At 52.6% G+C, this 26,497-nt stretch overlaps 1 protein-coding gene across 4 annotated transcripts in view; it reads left to right on the top strand.

The window, feature by feature from the left end:
- TIAM1 (TIAM Rac1 associated GEF 1) overlaps window positions 1–26,497 on the top strand; it is an 84,980-nt gene that overhangs the window by 49,757 nt on the left and 8,726 nt on the right. For 2 of the 4 annotated variants that reach the window (XM_088158815.1, XM_088158814.1), the window contains exons 11-18: window positions 3,549–3,653; window positions 5,587–5,668; window positions 9,690–9,776; window positions 11,942–12,166; window positions 16,212–16,318; window positions 23,898–24,077; window positions 24,978–25,046; window positions 25,302–25,427. In XM_088158815.1, coding sequence (XP_088014941.1) covers window positions 3,549–3,653; window positions 5,587–5,668; window positions 9,690–9,776; window positions 11,942–12,166; window positions 16,212–16,318; window positions 23,898–24,077; window positions 24,978–25,046; window positions 25,302–25,427 — 981 coding nt within the window. Of the gene's footprint in view, window positions 1–3,548; window positions 3,654–5,586; window positions 5,669–9,689; window positions 9,777–11,941; window positions 12,167–16,211; window positions 16,319–20,328; window positions 20,443–23,897; window positions 24,078–24,977; window positions 25,047–25,301; window positions 25,428–26,497 lie in introns of those variants that run through there. The other 2 variants (XM_088158817.1, XM_088158818.1) reach the window with 2 other exon arrangements.

Raw genomic sequence — 26,497 nt, 5'->3', positions numbered from 1 at the left:
GGCTGAGTCCTTGGCTGGGGTAAGCTGCTGCAGCTCCCTGGTCCCAGCAGGTGCCTGGGGAGGGTCTGGCCTCTCCCTGTGCTTTTGGGGGGGCTGTTTGAGGAGGAGGGGAGGTTGGTGAGGGCTTTTTCAGCAGCTGTTACCTGTTTCTTTCCTTTCTGTACGAGTTTTCAGCCTGAAAAACACTGTCTTCTTTTCTGTAGCATTTAATAATCAATCTCTTTCTTGTGTCTCTTGCATTCAGCTCCTTTTCCCCCCTTTAATATCCGACCCACATCATTTCACATCAGTTTGCCATCTGCCATCTGAGAACCAGTCAAGGTCTGGTACAGTAAACATTTCAAGCTCTACATTTCATATAAACCTCCTCATGTTTGTAGATGTGGTTAAATCTGTGTGCTGCTAAACTCAGCTTGATTCTTCTGCTGGAGAACATGGAATGCACTAAAGGCATTGTGGAAAATGTGTTCAGATGCTAACGTTGCTGCTTGTTATTGTACAGCCTGCTAGGCTTTGGAGGATGCTTTGTGACACTTTTATGATTCAGAATGGGTGGGAGGAATGTTTAAAGCATTTCTAAAGTGGTTTCTCCAAGATTTCTCCTGAGATGTAACTGGCAACATGGCTTGCAAGGCAGGAAAACTCAGTGCCTATGCATGAAATTGCTTTCTAGGGCTGCTAGGAAATAGTTGGTGCCTTCCAATCTTAACCATCCTGTGATTCTGTGATGGCACTGCTCAGCGTGAACGAATGGATATGCATTACTGACATTTGCATAATGCTATGTCTTAAAATGGAGGAGGAAATCACACTCTGTGTGTGGATTTAGGCAGAGCCAGTGTGGGGATAATCACACCAAACCCCAATATGGAGATAACAGCAGTGAAAAAACAAGCCTAGATGACTACATGGCATTTTGTCTCTTGACTGCATAAACAGTGAGGCAAGAAAGGTTTGGGTTTTTTTTTTTCTCCTCACAATTCACATTTTTCAAAGGGACCTGCACGAGGGGCAGGAAGCAGATAGGCCAAGGATTGTTTGCTTTGGGTTTGTGCTCAAAGGCTCTGAGAAGTTCCTTGAGCCTGATGCTCTGGGGGCTCCCTTTGCTGCCTCTGGGCCGATGTTTTCCTGCTGGGGCCACACAGGAGCCGTGGGATGGTGGCTGTGGCCCCCACCAAGCTGGGGGAACGTGCCAGGCAAGGAGCCAGGCTGGGTGAAGAGCTGAGGGCTTGTGTGGCAGCCCTCTGTGGCACTTGGAGCCCCTTGGATGGGATCACACCCCAGCTGCAAATTCTTCTTCTCGAGCACCTCGGTGAGGCCGTCGGGTTGTGCTTTAAACGGGGTTGGCTGCTTAATTTAGTCCAGACACAGCCAGAGTTATTAGGAGAGAAATAAATAAACCAAGAAGCTGATTTGGATGGCTGAAAGGTATTTTGGGTGGTCTTGAAAGGATATTCCTATCGTTACAGCTGCCCTGTTTCTGCTCGCACCTCCCCACATGTGGATGCAGCTCACAGCAACGAGTGGGTTAATGGTTTGGCTTTCAGGGCAGCCTGGCTGGGTCCACATGCAAGGGCCCTTTTCCTTTCCCTGCAGTGGAACATCGTGGCCCTATTTGGGACACTTTCACCAGTGTCAGATGTTGAGGTAGACACAGCCTTGGGGCAACCTTAGGATGGTCATTAATTAACAGAATGGGGTGGCTGGGACTCTCCTTCCTGACCTGGATGGGATTGCAGTGTGCTGCATGGGTGGCATCCACTGGGCTGATGGCTCTGTTCGAAAAGATGCATGGAAGAATGCCTTGGTTGGAAGAAATCCTCTCCTCCTGTCCCTGTTCCCAGATCCCAAATCCTCCCCGGCTGTCCCCTCCTGTCAGGGAGTTGTGCAGAGCCACAAGGTCCCCCCTGAGCCTCCTTTTCTCCAGGCTGAGCCCCGTCCCAGCTCCCTCAGGAATTCTCCAGCCCCTTCCCAGCTCCCTCAGCCCCTCCTGGGGCTCCAGCCCCTTCCCCAGCTCCGTTCCCTGCCCTGGACACCCCCAGACATGGGTTTAGATCTCCTCTCTGTGGTTTTCTTTAAAACAATTTTCTGTCTAGGGACAGTAAACCAAACTGACCAGAAAGTAATCCAGGACTCTTCTGTGTCATTTCTGAAACTTGAATGCCAATTCTGCTTGCCTGTAGTTTCTGAGGTGTTTGTACGTGTGTGTCCATAGAGAAAACCACTGAAAGCAGCAGCAACCAGTGAGGAAAGAAAGCAAGAAGCTTTCCAAAAAAGAGAAGTGAGGGAGCAAGGATATCTCCTACATTCAGCTGTTTTCCTTCCAGCCCTTGGTAGAGTTCAGTCATTATCTAATTAAGTGGGAATGTGCCTGGATTACAGAGTTATTCCGTTTTAGGTACTCCACTTCATCCAAGGATCGTTTGATCTTTGGGTTGGACACATTTGAACAGAGCACCGTGCAGAGTGCAGCAATGGATCTGTTTTGCATTTCCCTCTTATTATTGGTAGCTTTTTTACTCCTGGGCTAATCCAGGCTTCCCAGAGCAGTCCCTGTTCTCTGTGTGTTTGCTGGAGGGTCAGGGTGGGATGTTTTCCACAGGTCCCTCAGTGAACATTGCTCATCACCTCCGTGCTGCTCCATCATCACAGCTGGAACTGGAAAAGCCAGGCTTTACAAAACAGGACAAACTGGCAGTCATGATGCTCCTGCAGGAGTTTTCAGATAAGCCATTGTTTTCAGCACAGCCTGAGAACCCTGGGTGATTTGCTGGTGTCAAATGAAAAGGCTGAGCTATAAAAGCCTTTAATAGTGGGATTTCAGAAGTGGCAGTGAGGGGAATTCACCTCCTGTGTCTGTGAATCACTTCGGGGCTTCTCATGAGATTTAGTGTAGCAACTTGGAAAGGAACTTCTGGATGATATCCTTGGTGTTTATCGTACTTGTAATGTGTTTTGATTACACACTGCATTAACCTCTGCCTAAATCAGCCTTATTAATCATGCTGAGAAAAGGTCATTAACATCTCCCAGACCAAATGCTGTGTCCTCAGCTAATTATAACTAATTCATTAAAATGGTGTGACCTGTTTCCACTGGGATTCAATCCAGGATGCAGCTCTTGGCTTCTAGCCTCATGAAGCCAAAGTATCCTGAGCTGCTTGGAATTTAGAGGACAGACAGATTTTTTTTTTTGTGTTTATTAACCTTGCTTGAAGTCTGCCACATCAGATTTCCGTGCCAAATGACAAAGGTGCTAAAAAAACGCCAAACCAAAGAGAGAACACCTCGTGTTGTGCTCTGCTAGCAGAACATGCAGTTCAATATCCTGTCATCCCAAGGCACGCTCTGGGCTTTGTGCCCCAGCACTTCTGCAGTGGCCTGGGAGGGAGCAGAGTGCTGGGTGAGCATTCCCAGGCGGGCACCTGGATCTTATTCCTGGGGAGAGCAGCAAGGGCAGCCTTGGTTGGGGTTGGGATCAGGAGAGGAGTGCTGGAGGTGCTGCCGTGGGGCTCAGGGCTCTCTGTTCTCTCTCTGCTCTGTCCCAGACACACCAGCTGGACTGCTCTGCTCACTACCTGCGCCTCAAGTTCCTGCTGGAGAGCCACGTCCAGTTCTACGTGCCCAAGCCCGAGGAGGAGATCTATGAGCTGGTAATGCTGCCCCCGGGCAATGAAATGACTGCTGCCCTGGTAATCTGACCTTCTGGAGCTGTGCTTTGTGGTCTGCAATTCTGGTGCTCGGCAGACCACAGCAAACTGGCCTCCAGCAAACCTTTCATCCTGTGCTGGTGTTCAGCTCCTCTTTGTGTGTGGATGTGGCTGGGGAGAGAGGAGGGACAGCCACAGGCACGGGGTGAAAATCACTCTGAGGTGCATTGAGGCTTAACTTCCCTCCCAGTTGTCTTTTCCTGTGGTTCGTGTTGTCCATGGAGGTCTTTGAGGCACGGTGTGCAGGCCTGAGCACTTCTCGTTACAGTCCCTGTCTAACCTTACAAGAAGGGGGAAAACCCCAACTTTTTCCAAAACCACAAGTTGTTGGGGGTTTTTCTGTTTTTTGTGTTTTGTTTTTTTTTTGTTTTTCTTTTCCCTAATGGTAAAGATTGAGGTCAAGAAGGTCTGGAGTTCTGTCTGAGAATATACTTCCTTAATTGCCTCAGCTGGCTGTTTTCATCTCATTCATCTTGAAACCAGACTTCAAAGGAATTTTGCCACGAGAGATTAAAAAAAAAAAGACCAAACAGGATTAGTGTCATGCTTAAACTCTGTGATTTTACACAGGCACGCTGTAAACCTTTTTAAACCTTTTCATTGGTGGCTGGTTTACTTAGAAAAAGGAAAACTTTGCTAGTTCTGGAGGCTTTGGCTCGTTTAGCAAAGGACTTCTGGGATTTTCCATTAGTGCTGTCAACAACAACAACAACAAAAAATAGTGAGAAGGTGCTGGAGGAGTGCTGGGACTGGGAAGTGTGATCTCGTCGGGGAAAATGAAAGCTTGGAGGAGACAGCCTGGAGCTGTCGTTGTCTGGAAGGACTTTGGGCACTGGTGTTGTGTTGAGAGGGTGTAGGAGGGCAGTCATCACTCAGTGCTGATGGTGGAAAGCTGTAATTAACCCCAAACTCTGCCAGAGGCACTGTGCAGCTGCTGGAAGGGCACGGTGGAGGTGCAGGGTGGTGTGTGGGTGTTGAACCCACACCCTTTGTGTGTCTGCTTCTCCGGGGAGAGCACTGGGGTTCCTTCCATGGGGCTGTGACTTCCTGTCGTACTGATCTCTGCAGTGCTCACAGAACCCGGAGAGAAAATGAGGTTTCATTAGGGAAACCTTTTGCAAACGAGTTCTTCTTTTCTAAAGGAACGGTTTACTTACACTGCACTCCAAACACTGAGCCTCAAGCTGTTAATTACTGTGAATTGCGTTTTTACACGCTCACAGCAGCATGTAAGCAGAATTAATATTCACCTGGGGGCTCTGTTCAGGATTTTTCCCCAAGGTTTGTTCCCTCAGTGCTGACAGGCAGGGGGATTTGCGGCTGGCTGGATGGACTCGTGGGCTATTGCCTGGGTGTGAATTTGGTAATGACCATTTCAAAGGCTTGGGGGCTTTCCTTGGTTCAAACAAACATCGAGGTGTTAAAGGTGAAATGCCTTGCTGAGGCAGAGCCAATCTGGTAGTCTGATAATGAAGAAACATTTATTTAAGAAACAAAATCACTCCTTGTGATTTTAATGCTGTGAATAATTGAATTCCTGCGATGTCTTCATTAAAATAATATAAAACCATTAGGCTTTTATTGCCTGTAAGTTAGGAAAATAGGAAGTGAGGCTCTGTTTCTCAGAATGGTGTTGAGTGAGTGAAATAGATGCATGCCCTGCTCTATGGTGGGGGTGGGAAAACACTTCTCCCTGAGCTGGGTGACACTGCTGATGCCTCTCACACCGCTGGGGAGAAACTCCTGGGGAAATGAAGACCGCAGTCCCTTCCTTCTGCCTGTCATTAGAAACCGAGAATCTGTTGCAAACCCTGACAATTGGCGTGTCCTCCCACGGTAACATGTTTCTGTGTTTGTTTGCTTTGCCTCTCTTCAGCTCTACAAGGAAATCGAAGTCTGTCAGAAGATCACCCAGCACATTCACATGGAGAAGTCTGATGCGTCCTCTGATATTTATGGTGAGGTTCTCCCTGACTTGTTGTGCTGTGTGTCCCCAGTCAGTGCCAGCAGGTTCTTGTGTGCTGTTCACTGGTGGACCTGAAAGGTGTGTGGGGCACAGGGACAAAAGCACTTGTGATTGCTGGGGCACCCCCAGCAGCATCCAGCTGCCCGGGAGGAGGAGAGCTGTGTGTGGAGAGCTCTCATCTCCTGCAGCTGGAGGCTGTGCAGGGAGCACAGATGTTGGCTGGACTTCCTCCCAGTGCCACCCACGGACGGTGTGGGTGGGAGCAGCATCCTTGGGCAGCTGTCACATCTCCCAGGGAGCTTCCTGGGACCTGCTGGGGGCTGTGCTGGGGCTGCCACGCTGCCCACAGCCTGCAGGGCTCTGCAGCTCCACTCCTTCCTCCTCCTCCCCCTCCTCACTCCTTCCTCCTCGTCCCCTCCTCACTCCTTCCTCCTCGTCCCCCTCCTCGGGAGCATCCCTGGGGGTACAAGGCACCTTGAGTTCTGTGGCCAGGTAGCTCCAGAGAGGTTTTTTGGCTTCTTCTCCCCTGCCAGAGCACCCAGGGTGGGCTCCTGCCTGGCCCTGCCGTTCCTGAGGCTGGGGATGCCTGGCTGCAGGATGTCCCAGCCCTGGAGGATGTCCCACGCTCACCTGGAGCCACGATGTGACACATGGCACATCTGTGTGAAACATAAACAGGCCAAGGCTTTCATTCCAGCACAGTCTCTCCTCTCTGTGCAGTTCATGCTTGTCAGCTTTCAGGTATTTCGGGTTACAGCCCTGCAGCCTGGCAGTTGCAGTTCTGGGGTGTATTTTAGAGTTATCTGTGCAACGTCCCCCCTCAGGAAGCCAATCTCATCTTTTTGCTGTTTATCTAAATATTCTGCTGTAATGACTCGAGTAATTCTGAATCCCCCAAGTGCTGCTTATAGAGCTGCAGGCCATGGGGGTGCTGAGCTCTGCTGCAAAGCAGTGGGGCTCACTGGGGCTTGGCTATTGCAGGCCTAAGAAAGACATCTTCACCAGCCCAGTGATGGTTCAGGGTTCACGTTTGTGCAGTGCCTGAAAGCAGGGCAAGAGTTGGGGCTGGCATGGCATTTCCTGTTTAATTTTTTTTCCAAGTGACAAATGGAAAGAAATGTGCAGTGCCCTGGTGGTGTCCTGTGAGAGGGGATCAGCTGAGTGAGGTGTGCCATGCAGCTGAGCAGTGCTCTGACCCTGCAGGGAGGGAGTGCTGAAAGCACCCCAAAAAACAGCTGCCTTTTCGCTTACTGAGGGAAAACAGCCAAATGTGGTTTGCTTCTAACTGGCAGAAGGATTTCTGTGGTCCCTCTGTGTCCCCTTGCGTGTTCATCCGGTGCCAAGTGTGTGCTGACATCACACAGCCCTGGAGCACTCTGGACCCTGAAGATCTCCTCATTCCACACCACGCCTCAGGGGGGGGCTCCCCTGGGAGCATTCTGGGGTGTCTGCAGTCCCTCCAGTGTGTCTGTGGCAGTGAGGTGCTCCTGGAGGCTCTGGCAGTGCTGGGTCTGGCTCTCAGTGGGACGCTTTGCTGGTGCCTGAGCACAGCCGTGCTCACCTCTTTGGCTCGTGCTTTCCCTCCTTGCCGGGGCTGTGAGGGCAGGAATGGGTGAGAATCCTTGGATTGCGGATCCTGGGTGTGTCAGGAAGGTGCTGGCTGTGCCGGGGGGCTTTGAGGGCATTGTGTGGAGGTGGATTTGCTCGAGGCCCCGTGCACTCCGAGGTGCAGATTTCTGTTCTGTTCTGTGCGGTGAGGAGAGGGCTCTGCCTGGGTCCCCAGCCATGTCTTCCCAGCCGTGTTGCAGAGGGCATGCACAGTTGCATGCTGGTGTTTCTGGCACGAGTGCCAGCCTGTGCAGCCACCGTGGCTTCCACCCAGTGCTGCCCTTCCTGCTCTGTGTGCGTGGGGCCCCTGTGGAAGGCAGCCCGATGGGAACTGTGCATTCCTGCTGGCCACAGACTGCGCACACACACACACACACACACTGGGGTGAGCTGTTTGTCACCTGAGGGCATGGCAGTGACAGCCCTGCACTCCTGCTGGGCAGGGTCACATTGTGTCTGTGCAGGGAGGGGGTACCTGTGTGTGACAGGACATTTCCAGCCTGTTGCCCATCTCTTAAAGCTGATGACAAGCTGTGTAATTGCTCCTCGGGCCCTTTCTGCCAGGAACAACTGCAGGATTTATGGCTATGGCTGAAGGATGAATTAGGAAGCAGCTACGTGTGCATTTAGGCATGATGGATTGAACAAGGCAGAGCTCTTCTCCTGGAGGAATCCTAGAATCCCAGAATGCTGTGGGTTGGGTTGGAAGGGACCTTAAAACTCATCCCATCCCACCCCTGCCATGGCAGGGACACCTCCCACTGTCCCAGGCTGCTCCAACCCCAGTGTCCAGCCTGGCCTTGGGCACTGCCAGGGATCCAGGGACACTCTGGGCACCCTGTGCCAGGGCCTGCCCACCCTCCCAGGGAACAATTCCTTCCCAATACCCCATCCAAACCTACTCTGTTTCAGTTTGAAGCCATTCCCCCTTGTCCTGTCACCCCAGGCCCTTGTAAAGGGTCTCTCTCCATCCTTCCTGGGCTCCCTTCAGGGGAGCTGCAGTGAGGTCACCCCAAAGCTTCTCCTTGCCGGGCTGAACAATAATCCCACTTCTCTGAGCCTTGCCCTGTAGGACAGATGGAGCTCGGGGCTGTTGGAACAGGCTGATCTCCTCTCCTGCCCCTCAGCCTGGCTTTGAGGTGGTGTTTAACCCCAAACAGCATTTCATTTGAAAAGGGTGATGCTCTGAGGAACTGATGTTTTGTGCTGACTCAAACTGCACCTTGGGCACCCTCTGCTGGTTTTCCAGATGAGAGTTTTCCAGGTGGGCTCTGTGGTGATGGCAGCCAATACCTACTGTATTTTACAGCTGCTCTTTTAGTCGAGGCTGCTTCTGTTCTCTGCCGAAGCTGGTGTGTTGGGTGAGCTTCACAAATTTCCTTTGGTTCAGCCCGAGGAGCTGGCATGCAGGTTCCAAGTAGCTCAGTAAGTCATGAAAGGCCATATGCTCCTCACTTCTGAGCTGCCACATTCTTCCCCCTCTTTTCTTCTTTTCTTTTTTTAATTTTTTATTTTTAAATCACGGGTGAAAAAATAACTCTCAGTCATAAGGATCAGCTTGAAGGGAGTCCTAAAGTCAGGATAGGCTCCCAGCACATCTGCACGGCTTGGCTGGTGGCTGATTCCATGTCAAAACAAACTGCTCCCCCCAGAGGTTTGGAAATGTTTTCCTAGTCTCCAGAAAAAGAGAGAGCAAATGGTTGCCTGCACTCATTTAGGGAGTAATGAGGTTTGAGAAAGGCAAATGTTCTGCTGTAGATAACTCTCCACAGTAAATAAACACCCTGCATTTACCTTGGCACCTTGTATTTGCTTTACACGTGGTTATTTTCCTGAGTGAGCCCCAAATGGCAGGAAGATGCCCCAGCCCCAAGGCCACAGTGCCGTTTGCACTGTGTCCAGTGTCAGCACTCCACTCCGGGGCTGCTCTGGAGGCGAGCACAGAGCTGAGCTGGGCAAATGCCAGCCTGTGCCAGAGGCAGCTGAGAAGGGCAGGGGGCGAAGGGAAAGGGGTGTTTTACAGACATGCCCAGCCCAGGAATCCCAAAACGCAGAGGGCAGCACTCTGTTCCAGCAGGAGCTGCTGTGCCTTGCCTGGGTTTGGGGTGGCACATCAGCTCTTGTCCCAAACCACGGCTCTGCAAACAGCAAAACCTCCTGGAGCGACCTTGGGTGGCAGGAGAACTGGGAGAGTGTTCCAAGGGTATCCCCAGACATGTCTGCAGCTTCTTGGTAAATGCACTCAGAAATTGAGGTTTTGGTTGGAGCCACACTGATTGTTGAACTTGCCTGCCGTGTTTGTCGAGGTTTGAGGGCAGGGAGAGGGGGGGGATTCCCTGCCTTGGCTGCTGGGACACCCTGGAGGGGGCTGGCATCTCTGACCTTGGTCCTGGCTGTCTCCCCAGGTTTCTCCCTGTCCTCGGTGGAAGAGGAGGGGATTCGCCGGCTCTACGTGAACGCCGTCAAGGAGACGGGCCTGGCGTTCAGGAAAGGTAAAACACCTCCCACAGCCCTCCCCTGTCACCCAGTGCCCCAGAAATGCACTGCAAGCCTCTCTGTGCTCCCTGGGGCTGCCACTGCTGCCCCGGCTCTGCTGCCAGCCTCTGTAGGAGCCAGCAGGGACACCCAGCTGGTCCCAGGGCAGAGCAGGGTCTGCTCTAATGCAGCTCAGCCAAGCTGGGACCAGCCCTGCCCCACTGCATTTATTTCCCACTGCATTTCCCACTGCCTTCCCCATGCACACACAGGGAGCTGGGCAGCTGGAACCCAGGGACCACGAGGGGTGAGAGGATTCCTCTCTCTCTGTAACCCAGGGGGGTGTGCAGCGTCCTCAGAAACCCCTCCAGAGGTCTCTTGGCGAGGGCTTCCATGGCCTGGCAGAGCTTATTCAGCTGCTGGCCCTTGCCAAAAGCTGTCCCAAAGGCTGCTCTTCCCCTGGCCCTCTGCTGATGGGAAACTGCCCTGGAGTTGGTGTGAGCCCGGGCTGGCAGAGCTGGCCAGTGTGCTCGGGAGTGAGTAGCCCCGGGGGCACGGTGGAGGCACAAGGAGGAGGGAAGGAGCAGTGGGCAGGGGATGGGGACAGCCTGGAGTGGCACCCCAGCCTCAGAGACCCACGCAGGTGCATGTTCAACATGGCAAGAGCGTCCTGCTCTTGGCTGTCCCCAGCCCCACAGCATTCCTGGCGAGCAGGATGCGTGTCCTGAGCCCCTGCAGGGAAATGGATCCCGTGTGAGGCGAGGGTGGCTGGGCTGCCTTCGGGGCTGCTGCCCGGCTTTGCTTTGGGCTCCTGCTGGAAGCAGAGCTGCAATATGGATGTGTGGGCACAGAGTGCCTCCTGTGGGGCTGCAGTGCAAGGACAGACACTGATCGAATCTCACTCATCCGTGGCTGCTCTGAGCTGCCTGGGAAAGGCTCTTGTGTAGGAGCAGCAGGATATTGGGACAGGATTCCCTGGGGCAAAGCTCTCTGTGCCCCCCGTTATTATTGACGTGCATTGTCTGCCTTTGGCTGCACTCCATCAGGTGAGACACTGCGTTTCATTTTCAGTCTTTGCTCCAATTAGAAGGCTTTTATTTTCTCCTGCTCATTTTTATGATTTATCCTTTGGTTTCCTCCGTTGGTCTGCCTCAGCAAGGCAGGCATTCCTTACTGGGGTGATAGATGTGAGGCTTTATCCCAAATTACCCAAAACAAAGACTGCAAAGAGCAAATGATGTTTATGGTTGCACGCCTATTAGTGTGCTACTAGTATGCCACAGAATCACTAGGTAGAATAAATTAAATCATGGGAAATGCTTGACTTGCCTTCTTTTGCCCTTTTTTCAGATAGGATTTTACAGTCCATTTACTTTGTAGCTACTCTATCTCGTTCGTTTTATTCACCCTGAAACTGCACACCCCACTAGAGTTTCTGGGCACAATGAGGTGCATTTAGGGAGATCTCCCTTTCCCTAAGGAAGCCCCTTAGCCTCCTCCCTTCCTGGAAAGTGGGTCAGTTCTGTGTCTCCTGGAGGATTTCGGGCTTTAAGAGTGCCAGGACATGGTAGGGATGCTCTCCCCTGTTCTCTGGCTGCTGGGAATTCCAGCTCTCACGGCTGTAAATGCCAGGATGGAGCTGGGGATGCTCCAGCAGCCAGGGTTCTCAGCACTGCTGTTCCCTGTGTGCTGCTGCCTGCCTGGCCCCTGTCATCATTTGGGATCATTTGGGATTAAACCCCACTCCAGCTCGGTGCTGCTGGCCCCGGGGCAGGTCAGGAGTCCCTGACACCTGTCAGGGCTGCACGCTGTCCCTCAGCATCCTTCTCCCTGCTGCTGTAACCAGCTCCTGGAATCAGGCTGGGAAAGAAGCCGTGACTAACCCAGGTGTGCCTTGGGAGGGCACCTGGGGAGGTGTGTGCTGTGCAGGGGCGGAGGAAAAAGGGAGTAAATGGTGGCTGGCACGCGGTGAGGGGCTTGCTGGGCACTCTGCTCTTAGGGAGGAGCAGGTGTCACCCCGTCCACGACAGCTCGGTGTCGTTTGCCCTCGGCAGTGGCTGTGTGTAGGCACAAGCGGCCAGCAGAGCTCCCCGCTGTCCGCACGGGCTGGGCCGTGGGTTGGGCTCGGTGTGGTGCTGTGCTGGACACCGTGACAAATGCCAGCTGTCCCTCTGTGCCGCAGGCCTGAAGGCTGGCGATGAAGTGCTGGCCATCAACCAGAGGGCTGCGGAGGAGCTGGACTCGGCGCTGCTCAAGGACGCGCTGGCGCAGCCCCGGCTCAGCCTCACCGTGCGCACGCAGCCCGAGCCCGAGCAGGGACAGCGGCTGGCACTGCCACCCCCGCGGCGCCCCGAGAACCCCCCCGAGCCCGGGGACAGCGCCCTCGGCCTCCCTGGGGCCACCCAAGGTACAGCTCGGCCTGCGGGCACTCGCCCCTTGCGCCGTGCCGGCGTTCGGGATTTCCATGGCGCGCTCCTTGGGAACGGCTCTGTATGGGGTGGGATCGGGAGGAAGGTAAAACAGCTTTAAGTGGTACAAAGAAAAGCTTTAGTAATAGCAACTAAAACTTTACTATTAGAAAGTACAAGAGAAAAAGAATAAAGCTTAGAAGAAAATATTTAGGATACTTCTTACCTGGAGAACCCCCCCGAGCCCGGGGTCAGCCAAGGCACTGCTTTGGGTTTGCTCTTTGAGATTCTGGCATTTATTCATTGGAAATTTCGTGGTTTGTTTATTGGGAATTTTTTGGTTCATTTATTCGGAATTTTGTGGTTCGTTCGTTTGGAATTTTTTTTGGCATGAGATGGGGTTAGGAGGAAGGTAAAGCAGGCTTGATTTTAAATGGTGCAAAGGAAAACTTTATTAATAGAAACCATAAGGAAAAAAAAAAGAATAAAACTTAGAATAAAAGTTTTAGAATACTTCTCTTCCCTCTACATATTTTGTTTTTTTTACACTGACAACGTACAGAAAACAAATCAGTTACTGCATTATCTTTCTGAAAAAGATCCTTTTACTAATTTACTTGGGAGAGGAGACTTTTTTTTTAGTTTATGGAGATTTTTCAATGAGAAACAGGTTTTTTATGGCCTTGGTGTTATAGTGATTAGCTGCCCGTGAGAATGGAATTCTGATTTCTATGTAAAAATTCCTTTTTTTGATTAACAGGTTTTTTTAGAACTATTATTGAGGACTGTATGAACTTATGGGCTACACTTTAAGGATTATAACAGTTTTTAAAAAACCTTTTTTTAATCATTGAAAGCAGAGGGGTTTTTTCTTCCCTTTTCTTCCCTTGAGGAGCAGCAGGGGTTTTTATTTTTTTATTATTTAAACTTAGAGGATTGCAATTATTTTAATATTTACTTACTTTGACACGAATGGTTTTGTTTATATTTACAGTTAAAATATTTAATATACAGACTGGTTGTACCTCTTGCTTCAGTTTTTTGGAATCAGTTAAACTACAGGGAAAATCAGTGGAATTGCCAGAATGAAGTGGTTTTTAGGTAATTAAAGCTGAGCTGAGACTGCCTTTGGGGAGTGTGATATTCATAGCAAGTGCAAAAGAGGGAGCAAGAAAATTCCTTGCAAATCCCTCTGAGGGCACTGCTAAAACCAACCTCGTGTAAGATGAGGACTAAACCTGCGCAGGCAGCTGAAATTCAACATTTCCAGGAAATTTCCCCCTTTCAATTTCCGTGGAAGTTTTTTCCCAGTTGGGCTTTTGAGCTGGAAACTCGAGGTGGTTTTGTGCATTTTCCAGGCTGGCCACAAGATGCCCCCATGTGCTGCTCGACCCCGTTTTTCACAAGCTCCTGCTTTTTCTTCCTCTGCTCCTGTGCTTTGTCAGGGATCCCTTAGCCAAACTGTGATCCCTGTGACATCCTGAAGGGGTCTGTGCTGGTATTTGGGATGCTGGGATGGATCCTGGGTTTTTGTTCTTGCAGGGGGCAGTCAGGTACGGAATCCCCACTGTTTATTTGTGTCCCTGTGGATGCCAGGCAGTTTGTCACATTTCTCCGTGGTTCCTGCTGAGTGCTTTATTTGTGGGACACAGATTGTGCCCGTGTCTAAAGTTAACAATTTAACAGTTTAACAATTTAACAGTTTAACGTCCCTTCTGCAGGAATCCAGCACCTGGCTGTAGGGTCATGCTGCTGTCTGGGCATTTTCTCCTCCCTCAGCTCTGGAGGCAGCAAAGGGGACAATTTATTTCTTTCCGAGGCCGGTGACAGTGGAGAGCTGGGAGCAGCCCCTCGGGAGGCTGTTCTGCTGTCAGAAGGGGATGTGGGAGTGGGAGCAGCGCCCAGATTTGTCTGGGGTCTCCCTCCCTTCTTTCAGAGCGGGGCAGAGGTTCGGGATTTGTATTTTGGAGAGCTTTAGCACGGGGGATAATGGGAAGCACATAAATCACCGTGCAGAATGGATAAAGGCTGACCAAGAAGGTGCCTCCCTGCCAGGGGTGGGGGTCTCAGTGTCCTGGACAGGAAGCTGCGGCTGTTTTGGGGAGTTTATCCTTTTGTCACTCCCAGGACAGCCAGAGGCAGGAGCTCCAAACACCCAGGCTGAATCTGTGCTGGAAAACGGAAACAAACCTGCACTGCTCTGTAAGAACAGCCTCTGGTTTTTATTGCATCCTCACCCAGCACGGCCCCCCTGCGCTGAGTGATTTGCAGTTTAGGACCAGCGACCCCAAATTCTTCGGGGTTATTTTCACATCTTCTGTAGCACTGTTCTCGTTCAGTGCTCGATGTGACAATTCCAGGACATCGGGGCATTTTTCATCCCGAATTCCCCAAATTGCTGCGCTGCTGCCTCGCCCTCTGGCGGCCACGCCGCACCCGCAGGAGGCGAGGCTGATATTCCCGATTTCCCCAAGGGAATCCCTCATTCCCAGGGCACACGCTCCTTTCCTAGTGCCTCAGAGCTGACCAGAATTCTTCCGCAGGGAAGAGAAGAGTACACACGCACCTGTTTTACTGCGAATTTATAGACGAAATGGCATCCTAAATAAAATTAAAACGTAATCCATTCCCTAACAGCTCCTATCACAAATGGTGCATTGAATGACAGAGCTATTCTGTGGCCATAGCAGGGCTGAAGGGAGCTGCTGTTAAAGTGCCCAAATAGGTGGCATTGGGGTGCCTGGCTTGTGTTTTGTGTTAGCTTTGTGCTGCAGCTGGCAGAGCTGGGATATTTATTCCCAGCGCCCTGAAATAAATATATCAGTAGTAATAAATTAATAAATATCTAGCCTGGCAGCAGGCAGGAGGCTTTAGGAGAGGCACCACACATTGTGCAAGTGTGATTCCAAGCCTGAGTTACAGCAGCCCTGCAAACTGCCCCAGGTGTGGCACTGCTGGGGCAGCCCAGGGCTGCTGTCACCTCCCTCTGGCAGGGATGTCACCCCCTTTTCCTGCTGCTTCCTTGCATTTCCCCTCTCATTCCTTCCTGTCTGGGAAGGCAGCAAATGGCAGTGGTGAGGAGAAGGGGAAAACACACACTGCCCCACGCAAATTAAGGCACTTGTTTTCTCTGGTTTTTTTTAAATGGACACCTTTAGAATTCTGTTTCACACCTCGGTAGGGAGAGCAGAAAGCTGAGGGTGAGATTTGATAAAATCGGGGCAAGGCTCAGAAAACCAAACTTCTTCAAAGAGATTCTGTGGTTCCAAAGAACCCCTCCAGCACATCTTTACCGAGGTAAACCCTCCCTTTTTTCAGAGGAGGGACCTGAGCTCTGAGCTGCTTTTTATGTCCTTTCCATTTCCCCCGTGCCCACCTTGGCTCCATCCCAACGTGCAGAAAACGTTCTCAAGTTATTTCCAGATTTCTGAATTCTGGCTTCTCCAGATGATCTCTGCACATAACCGAGTGGGAAATGTGGCACAGTCATCCAAATTATTGTTAATACTGGGGTCTAAATTGTGCAAAGGTCCTGGGCACTGCTCCCCAGCCCGGCAGGGAAAGCTGGGTGTCACAGCTTCAGTGTGACATTTCAGCCTTATCTCTGCACCTGAAGTCGCCAGGGAAGTGGTGCCTGCTCACAGCCTGCTTGTTTTTACACTTAAAGCTGTGCTGCCAACCCTCCTCGGCTGCCTCTGGCACAGCCTCCTGGTGGAATGTGTTTGTGTTCCTCTCTTGACATGGAGAATGTAACCCCCCTCCCTCCAAATTATTGGAATTTTGGAATTAAGGGACTCTCGGGCGAAGATAGGGAATAGGAATAACAGCTCTCTCCTAGGAAAAATTAAAATAAATGCACAGTAATACAAAGAGCAAACCCAAAGCACTGCCAGAGTGAGAATCCAAGCTGAGCCCTGTCAGTCAGTCAGGGTGTTGGGAGAAGTCCCATTAAATGGTGGCTGCATCGTCCTGCAGTGACCCTGACGGGGTTTTGGGGGTTTTGGGGGGGCTGTGGCCGTGCTTTCACAGCTGTGTCACTCTCAGCAGGGCACTCCCCCTGCAGTGACCCCGAGAGCTCAGCCGAGGTGGCCCCGGAGGAGGTGGACACGCAGGACCTGGAGTCGTCGGACGAGGCTGAGAAGATGAGCAAGGTGAGGACGGGCATCTCTCACCTGGGAAAACTCTGGGTTTGCTTTGAGGGTGTTCAGGGATGGTCCCGAACGGAACAAGCTTTGGGTGTGGCCGGTCACCCGCTGCCTCTTCAGCAGGATTTGTGTCCCTTTTCCAGGGGGGTTCCCATCTCCCATCCCTGTGGTGATGCAGTTTGTGAATGGGCTGGTTTATCATCTCCATCCCCCCACTGAACCGCGTGCATTATTGGGATTTCTCACTCTTTGTTAGGACAAATGTGAGTTCACCTGCATTTCCTTTGAGCTGCAGACCAATCACAGCCAATCCACCTCAAAGTGAAGCAAAACTCTGCAGCCACAGCTCAGAGCTTGTGCCAATGGTCGCTGATTGCCATCGATCAGGGCACGGTTCCACAGTGCAGGTGGTGACAGTGGGTGATGATGGGTGGCACAATGCAAGGAGGTGATCTGGATTGCATTTAGGAATGTGTGATGCTGGGAGTGTGCAGCTGCTTGTCCTCCCAGTTAATGGTGTCATGAGAGCTCAGTTTGTTGGTGTTTAACCCCACTGTGCTGTAGTGAGCTCTGGGCCGGCCCCTTGTGCAGAGAAAGGAAGGAAAAGACCCTGGCCTCTTGTTTCCTGATCCCCTGTGCCACTCTAGCCTGGGCTTTTGTCCTTGATAGTGGAATTCAGACATGGGAAAACACTGAATGCTCCCAGAGAAGGGGATCACTCATACAGTTTGTTTCCAGCTTTTATTGAGGAGCTTTTTCTTGTAAGTACAAATAATTCCTCCTCCAGTAAGTGCAGATGTTTGTTGATAGTTTGGGATTTTTAACTGTAAGTTTCTTCTTTAGTAAGTGGAGGTGTTTGTTGACATTTTGGGATTTCTGACCGTAAATATATGGAATTTTTCATATGCTCTGAGCAGAGTCTGTCCTGTCCAAGGAAGCTGTGGCAGAGCAGCAGGCACAGCCCGTGGCTCTCCGTGGCTTTTCCAGGGCTTTCTGTGGCTGGGCTGGGGGTTTGCCCCCCGTCTCCTCAGAGCTGTAATGGCCTGCACGAGGCAGAAGGATTACCCGATTAGCTCTGCAGCTCAGCAGATTGAGTCAAACTGAGAAATGGCTGTTAGCAGCCTGAATGCCTGATATTCCCTCCTGGAGGAGCAGCTCCCAGCTCTGAGGAGCCCTGCTTTCCAATGGGAGGAGCTTCTGCCTCTCTGGCAGTTTGACATCACTGTTTCCTTTTGGGATACAGAAATATGTCTCTGTATTTCTGTGGGGTGAAGGGGAGTGAGGCTATTTTTTTTTTCTGTTTCAAACTGCTTGAAACGTTCTCCCAGGAATAAATGGAATATAGCTAACCTACTCAGTTTGGCAGTGTGAGGGATGCTGCTGTCCCTGCTCTGTACTCAGTGCCTTCCTTGCTGACTGTAGAAACGCCCAAATTCATCTGCAATGCCTATAGAAAATTCCAGTATATGGTAGTGGGGAAGGCAAGAAGCTCAGCTGAGGGTTTTCCTAATTCCTTGGTTTTTCTGTGTGCATGGGAAGGAGGGATTCCTGCAATGTGTGTTTTCCCATGGGAAGTCACAGAAGAGGAGAACAAAGGTGTTTTCCTGTCCATGCACTCCCACACCTTTCCACGCTCCTGGGATTATGGCCCAGAAGATTAAGGTGGTGTCCTCAGGGCTGTTTCACAGGGGTTAGTTATTTCTGGACGTGGCAAGGGGGAGGCTCTGCCCTTTATCCCACAGCTCCCAGGCGTGGATGCTGGAGCTCAGGGCACTTCTCTTGTTCCTCTGCCCTCCTGGGCTGCAGCAGGGCAGGAGCAGTGCCATCCATCCAGCTCTGCTCAGCAGGGGAATGTTCCCGTTCCCCCAGCATCAGAGCTCCCCAGCTCAGTGCAGAGCTGCCCTCCTTCCAGCACAGAGGCAGCCTTAGGAGTGGCCATCCCAAAACAGCCTTTGGGGTGTCCTGTGCCGGTCCTGGGGCAGGGCTCCATCCGTGCCCAGGGATCAGTGCACGGAGGGAACAGCTCCCAGCTGCCCCAGGAAGCTCCCGAGATCCTAGGGCAGCATGAATGATTGATGGCAAGAGGAGAGGAGCGAGGTTCACAGCCCGTGTTCATCTGCTCTCCTAGCACAGGCTTTGTGTGAGGTAAGCGAGGGGAAATCCCACCCGAAGCTGCCCTTGGTCCCTTCTGCCTTTCCAGGCAGGTGGCAGGGGGATGGATGGCTGTGTGGCACAGGAGGCACTGGAATGTGTCCTTCCTCCTCCTCCTCCTCCTCCTCCTCCTGTCCTGGCTGCCCCTGCCCCTTCCCCCAGGCCAGCACGTGTGCACGTGGGTGTGTGCTTCCTGAGGAGTGCTGCTGCTGCTCCTTAATCCCCAAAACCCTCCAAGCTGTGGGGGTGCTGCAGCACTGGGAGGTGCAGCAGGAGCTCTGAGGATTCCTCCCTTTTCTGATCTTCTGTGTATCCTCAAGGCCTGATCATGCAGAGCTCTGTTCTGCATCGCTGCTGTTAAAGGACTGCATTCGATGGAATTAGGGAAGGTGAGGTGTCTGTGTCCAGGAACAATGCTGGAAACCCTTCCCCGGGGTGGGCTGAGGTGTCAGTGGTGTGGGATAGCTGCTGTTCCCTGGACTCACTCCCTATCTAGTTTCACCCTCTTATCTCTTGGGATGCCTTATCTCAGTGGGAGGGGTGGCAAGCATGGCGCTTTCCAGGCAGCCCTTTTCCTCAAGCCATGCCGCTGGCCCTGGCCTGAGCTTTTCTTGGAGTTGTTTTTGCTCTGGGGTGGACTTGTGGCTTTGCTTTCTGTCCCCATTTCACGCAGGAGCCGAGGGGAGGAGAGAGCAGAGTGGGGGAAAGGAAAGGCTGCTCCTTGCCACTTTTTCAGGCTTGTTTTCAGCCAGCACCAAATGCCAGGCTGTTGGTGAAACGGGGGCCATGCCCCTCTGGCAGCCTCCATTCAACAGGACATCAGAAACATTTCACAGCAGAGGAATTTCCTCAGTGGTTGCTTGCCCCTGTGGTGACCTGGTTATTCTGGCCTTGCCAGTATCGAGGTTCCAGGGGGGCACCCAGAAAACCGAGAGTGTGAATTCCTGGTGTTGCAGGTTGCCGGAGGCTGAAATGGGTGCTGTGTCGAGTCCCAGAATCAGCCCCGGTGTGTTTCCTTTTCCTGCCGTGGCCCTTTGAATTCCGCTGGGGCTGTGTTGCTGTAAGAAGTGCCCCCAGTTCAAATGCCTGCAGGGGACCCGGGTTTCTCCGGGTTGGTGCCTGCAGCCGTGTGCCCGTGGCAGTGAGTGCCCATTGCCTGGCACAGCGTGGCTGCTGGGCTCTGTGTGTGCACGCCGGTGCCACTTGGAGGAATTTCTCCCAGGAAAAGTAGGTCGGTGCTCTCTGCAGCGTTACTCGAGACCAGCAGAAGTCTCCAAACCCTCGGTGTGCTGCAGCAGACGTGAAAGGATTAGGAGGGGGATTTGCGGGCTGTCTTTCCCAGCGGCACAGGCGGCTCTTTGAGGTTCCTGGCAGGAATGCAGTGCTAGTGCCGACATTCCCAGCGCATTTTCCCTCGCCTCTGCCGGCTCGGGAGCCCGCGGCTGCGGTGAGCAGATGGCCCGGGAGGGAGGGCAGGGGGTGGGCGCTGCCCTGCCCCGCTCGCACCCTGGGGTGTGAGCAGCCTGGGGTGCCCGGGAGGAGCAGAGGGGAGCGACCTGGGAGGAGCAGGGAGGAGCGGGGAGCACCCTGGGATACACGGGAGGAGCAGGAGAGCATCTCGGGGTACCCGGGAGCAGCTCGGGGTACCTGGTAGGAGGAGGGAGAGCAGCTTAGGAGGAGCAGGGATCAACCTGGGCTGCCTGGGAGCAGCGGGGAGCAGCTCGGGGTACCCAGGAGGAGCGGGGGAGCATCCCAGGGTACCCGGGAGCAGCTCGGGTGGGTCCCCAGGAATATCCCGGGGTTCCCGGGAGCGCCTCGGGTGGGTTCCCGGGGATGTGCAGCCCCGGGGCCGCGCTGGCCGCTCGCTGACAGCCCCGGCCATGTCCGCGCTCTGGAGGGGGAGCCGAAAGGTGCGGAGCGACAGCGCCGGCAGGGACAGGGATGGGGACGGGGACTCCCTGCTCCGGATGCTGTACCTGGTGAGCAGAGCCGAGGGATGGACTCGTGGGGGGTTGGCAGGGTCTGAATTCCCGGCTGGAATTGGGCTGTATGGTGCGTGCCCGGCAGTGGTGGAAGGACGCGGGTTTTTGCCTCGCTTGCTTTGGGTGGGCTCTGCTGCTGGGAGCGGGCTGGGCTGGGCTGCTCAGGGCTGCTGGGGGCCCAGGCACCTGGATCTGCATGGCAAATACAGGGGAAATGGCTTTCAGCACTGCTGGGCGGCCAAAGCCCCGTGGTGTGGATGTCCTCGATCCTCCTCCGTGGGAAGGATGTGAGCTCGGCTCCTGTGCCGAGCCCTTCCCAAGAAGGGGTTAATGTTCGGCAGCTCCGCTTCCCAGCCCGGTGTGGCTGCCCTCAGTCTCATTTCCAGCTTGCTTGAAGGGATTGTGCCTGCAGTGTGATGCTCTAATTGTCCTCGAGAAATCCCGGTTTAGTGCTGTCACTGTCACCCTGGTGCAGGGAGATAAAAGGATCTGTTTCTCTTCCACACCTTCCCTACTCTGTCCACCCTCTCTGGGAAAATGGGGACAGAGGTTTTTTTGAAATCTGCTTGAGAGTATTCACCAAAATAGCTGTGCCCTGAAGCCCCCTGTGTGCAAAGTGTGGCTGCTTTGTGTCTGGAAATGGATTTTTTAAAGGGAATACCGGGCAAGCAGGATTGTGCTGCGGTGAAGCACAGCAGTTGTTGCACGTGTTCAGTCCTGGGAGAGAAACAACAACATTTGTATTGATGTGCACTGCTGAGGTAGGCGAGTTTGCTGGTCAGTGTGATGGTGGTTTAACGAGGCTTGATGGTGAGGCTCACCTGGTGGTCACTGCAACCTCCTGTGGAGGGGTGAGGGTCAGAAAGGACCCTCGGAATTGCTCAGTTCAGCGGGGTTCAGGTGCAGCAAGTCCCAGACTTGCTCAGTGCTTTCTGTCTGGAGGATTAGGTATGCACAGGCAATGCTTCCTATCCCTTGGCTAGGAATACAAAGTTCAGCCAGTCCAAATCTCGGAGCAGGGCTCTGTGGTGGCCAGGAGCCTTGAGGGGACACGTCGGGGGAGCTTCCCCCACCACAGCTCTTGGCTCAGTGGGCAGAATGGTGAGCATGGCAGTGCTGGAGGCTCTGTCCCAGCAGTGTGGGCTGTGTGACACGGGGACAGTTCCCAGGGATGTGGGGCAGGGCAGTGGGAAGGCAGCTCTGGCTGTGGCTGCAGCCCTGGAGCTGTTCATGGGGCGTGCAGCAGTGCAGATAAGGCTTTGGGAAATGCTCCACACTTCCTTCCTGCCATCTGGGTGTAGCTGCTGCTGCTGGGCACCCCACGTGGCTCCCTGAGTTATTTCAGCCTGGGTGCTGAGCTGGTGTTCCACACCCCGAGCAGATTCTCGCTCTCTCTTTCTGGCTGACCCATCTTTCCCTGCACGGTGCAGGCAGCAGCTGCTCAAAACTCTTGGCTTGTTTTGGGGTCTGAGTCCAGCTCGTGCTTTATGCATTAGAGCTGGTTTTATAGCAGGACGCCGCTGGACACGGCTGCCTCCAAAGGCAGACCTTGCTGAGCAAAGCTGGGTCTGTGCAGGCTCAGCCTGTCCTTTCTGAGCTGCCAGCTCTGTGTGCCTCCCCAGCAGAGCAGGGCACTTGGGAAGGTGTTGGAACCTGTGCTGGAGCCAGGCTTTCACCTGCCCTGCGTGGATTTGGGGTCAAGGTCACAGCTGCTGAAATCTGATGCACACCTGATCTAAAATTTGGGGGTGCTTTATACTTGAAAGCACAGCGAGTATAGGAGGGACCTTGCTGAGAAATAACAGGAATTGTTGACTAATTCAGACTACTGAATCTCAAGTCTCAGTGGCACATGCCAGGAGCAGAGTGAGTTGGAGATGGGCTGGTCCAGCTCACTGCTGTCTCCTGCTCTTAATTTGCTATATTTTTCCTTTCTTCCACATCTGAGTTAAGCCTCAGAAACTGAAGGTGAAGATTTTCCCAGTAACGTGTGTAATGTGTGTTTTCCTGTAATGTAAAGTGTGTCCAAAAGGCATTTTTGTATAGACAGCCACTTACAGCGAGTTCCTGGCTTACACTTGTGTGTCCTGGAGAAAATGATCCTTTGTGTAAGGAGCATCTCTGCTCCTGTGCTGTGCAGCCTGACCTCAGGGCAGCGTTTGCAACCCCAAGAGACCTCTGAGGAAAGGAGGTGGAAATCCTGCCTTGTCCTAACAAGGATTGCAGGTGCATGGAGAGGAAATAACTCGGTGTGAGCAGACTGCATGGCTTAAGAAGCATGGAGATCACACCTGCCAGTGGGTGGGAGTGAAGTGATGTCCCAGGGGCAGAGCTTTGTCTCCAAACAGCAAGGGAGGGATGTGTTTCATTTTCTCTCTCTTTTAGTTTTTTTTCTGCTCTGCTCTCTTTGCATTTCTCTGGCTGAACAGGCTGGTTTTGAGTCAGTTGTTTCACAGAATTACCTGTGCTGGAGAGCAGCTCTGAGACCATGTGCCTGATCCTCACCTTGTCCCCAGCCCTGAGTGCCACATCCAGGGGATGTCAAACCTCCCTGGGAGTCCCTGCCAGTGCCTGGCCACCCTTTCCATGGGGGAATTGCTGAGCTGGGGGCTGCAGCAATCACTGGCCCTGGGTTGAGATCCCCTGGCAGGATCATGAGGTGTGGTCAGTGGAGCAGCTCCTCTCCCTGGGAGGGATGGAGACAGCCCTGGCAATCCTGGAGGCCTGGGGCTGTCACCACTGTCACCAGAGACTGTTCCTGCTCCAGACTCCTCAGTGCAATGAGAGATGTGAGAAGTGATCCAGCACGAGGGGGTGAAGTCAGGATAACTGGCTTTTTATATAGGCAGCTGATGAAATGTTAGAGGAAGCAGCTCTGGGAAGTGGTATCTATGGGGAAGGAGTTCCTCCCCAGAAGTGTGAGGCACATCTGCACCCACAGCTCAGGGACAGAGCAGCTTTCCCAAGGGCCTGGAGGGGCCTGAGCTGGGAGGCTCTGCTTCCCCAGAGCCCCAGAGCTGAGTGGTTTGTGGCTGTGTGTCAGCAGGGCTGTTCCCAGCACTGCTGCAGCCCGGGCTGGGCAGCTGCCAGGGGGCTGGGCTCTGTGTTTCGTTTGCACAGGCATTTTTGGTTCCCAATTCTTGGCCCTCTCTGTGAGTTTGTCACTCTTCAGTGCTGGACGAGCCTGTTTCGTTTACAGTCTGAAACCAGGAACGGAGTTGAACAGCACTTCAGTGCCTTTGAGTTCTGCAGCTCCTATTGTGGTGGTGTTGTTGCTTTTGGGTTTTTTTCCCTTTATCCCCAGTCACAGAGAGGCAGGATGGACACTTGTTCCTGTTGCCAAGTGCCCAGGCTGCAGTGCTGAGCTGCATGCACACCCTGCCCAGCCCCACGGCTCCTGTGGCTCCTGTGCCCGGTCTTACCCTGCCCCTTGCTCTCCCTTCTCTCCCCAGAGCACGGAGCAGGTGGCAGCTTTCTGTCGCAGCCTGCATGAGATGAACCCCTCGGAGTGCAGTGCTCAGCCCCAGGACAGTGCAGGGCCCCAGCTGAGCACCATGAGGCAGCTCACGGACGCAGACAAGCTGAGGAAAGTCATCTGTGAGCTCCTGGAGACCGAGCGCACCTACGTCAAGGTGAGGGCTGCAGGGCTGCAAACCCTGTGCAGCTTCCCTGCCAAACCCTGTGCAGCTTCCCTCCAAACCCTCAGCTTTCCTACAAAACCCTCTGCACCTTCCCTCCAAACCGTCTGCACCTTCCCTCCAAACCCTCTGCACCTTTCCTCTAAACCCTCTGCACCTTTCCTCAAAACCCTCTGCACCTTCCCTCCAAACCCTCTGCACCTTCCCTGCCAAACCCTCTGCACCTTCCCTCCAAACCCTCTGCACCTTCCCTCCAAACCCTCTGCACCTTTCCTCCAAAACCCTCTGCACCTTTCCTCCAAAACCCTCTGCATCCTTCCTACAAAACCCTCTGCACCTTCCCTCCAAACCCTCTGCAGCTTCCCTGCCAAACTCTCTGCACCTTTCCTCCAAACCTCTGCAGTTTTCCTACAAAACCCTCTGCACCTTTCCTCCAAAACCCTCTGCAGCTTTCCTCCAACACCCTCTGCACCTTTCCTCCAAACCCTCTGCAGCTTTCCTACAAAACCCTCTGCAGCTTTCCTACAAAACCCTCTGCAGCTTCCCTGCCAAACTCTCTGCAGCTTTCCTGCAAGCCCTCCTGGCTCCTTCCCTCTGCTGCTGAGCTCACACTCAGTTCTGCAATCTGTGCCTAGAAGGGAACTGACCCCACTGAAAAAAAGGCATTTCCCAAAGGTCAGGCTGCTCTCAGTGTGAAATGCCTGAGCTGCTCACTGAGATCTGCTGTTGAGTTTGTAACTAGAAATGTGTAAATGCTGCCTTTTCCTGTCCTAAACTGTGTGAAATCCAGCTGTTTCCTGCTGTGTGTGGAAAGGGAAAATCCTCACAATAGCAAAGCCTCATTTGGCACCAGTGTGAGGAACCAACACGGGAACCTTTTTTCTGAATTTTTAGGACTTGAATTGTCTGATGGAGAGGTACCTGAAGCCTCTGCAAAAAGAAACCTTCCTCACACCAGATGAGGTATGTGGACCTTGGCTTGTCTTGCTGCCTGCCCCTGCACTTTGTCTGAAATTCATTTCACTGAATTCCCTTTCTCCCAAATCATGGGTTAGGCAGAGCATCAAGGTGCTGCTCAGCAATGCCTGCAGCTTGTTTTTTACCTGACATCACGTGGATAATACAACTGGGCTGAGAGTTGCTACAGCTCTAGAAAACACGATTTAGCCACAAAGTGATATTTTCAGCGTTCTGCTTTTTTTTTCCTCTTTTTATTAGCTGGATGTTCTCTTTGGGAATCTGACTGAAATGGTAGCATTCCAGGTGGAGTTCCTGAAAACTCTGGAAGATGGAGTAAGGCTGGTTCCAGACCTGGAAAAGCTTGAAAAAGTTGAGCAATTTAAGGTAATAATTGCTTACTTTGATATATTATATAAAATACATAAGCTGTCTCATTGTTTAAATTTCGAGGAGACCTTTAACACTCTCCATCATATTTTCCTGACTGTGGCCACTGTTCATGTATAAACCTGCATCTGCTTCCATTTAAGATGAATTTTCAAGTGATGCTGGTGCTGCTGAAAACGATCCTGTTGCAGTTGTAGTTGATGCTACATTTAGCCACAGAGAGCACTTGGAAGCCATGTGCTTTTTGCTTCTATTCTTGCCCTCCTGCCAGATTTCATGCCTTCAGCTGTCAGGAAATGCTCGAAATGGAAAGTTACATAAAATCTTTGCCATGACAAGCCTCGTGTTCAGAAGCCCTCTGGGGCTACAGATCAGAACAGCACATAGAATTTTGTATTTCCACTTTCAGTCACGGTGGCAAATACTTCTGGCTTTCAGCAGGTGTGCATCCTCACAGGTAGAATTGTAAACTGCAGCTCTGGAAACTTCATTTATAACCCAGGGGAACGTGGCAACAAATTTCCTGTTGTGTCTGATGCAGTGGTAGTGGAAGCATGGCAGGGAGATGATGGAGTTGCTTTTCCTTTGGGGAATTGCACTCTGGCTCTGGGCAGCACTCACCTGGGAGAAGGGCAGGATGAGTAGTAATAATAATAATAATAATAATAATAATAATAATAATAATAATAATAATAATAATAATAATAATAATAATTGCTCTGAGCTGTACAGAGGAGGGCCAGGGAAGGGTCCTTGCAGAGGAAACTCCATGTCTTGGGTGCTGCTGCTGCTTCCAGCTCTTCCCATCCAAACTGCAGCGAGCTCTCTTTCAGTTCTGCCCTGGGCCCTGTGTGAAGCGTGGGGTGCTGTGGTTTCAGGTCTCAGTTTCCTCCCCCTGTGCCACCCGGTGTCCCCAGGCTGTGGTGGCAGCCCCTCCCCAGGTGCTGAGTGGTTCCCAGGACATGGTGGGATGGTGTTTGTCCCTGAACCCCAGCTCCTTTCCCAGCAGGTGAGGTGTGTGTGAGGGAGGAGTGCTCAGCGCCCTGCTCCCCTGCAGGCTCACAGCT

Source organism: Sturnus vulgaris, chromosome 2 (assembly GCF_052056855.1).
Source record: "Sturnus vulgaris isolate bStuVul1 chromosome 2, bStuVul1.hap1, whole genome shotgun sequence".
Lineage (NCBI taxonomy): Eukaryota > Metazoa > Chordata > Aves > Passeriformes > Sturnidae > Sturnus > Sturnus vulgaris.
The sequence above is the reverse complement of the archived record's forward strand: the minus strand, read 5'-3'. Positions and strand labels throughout refer to the sequence as shown.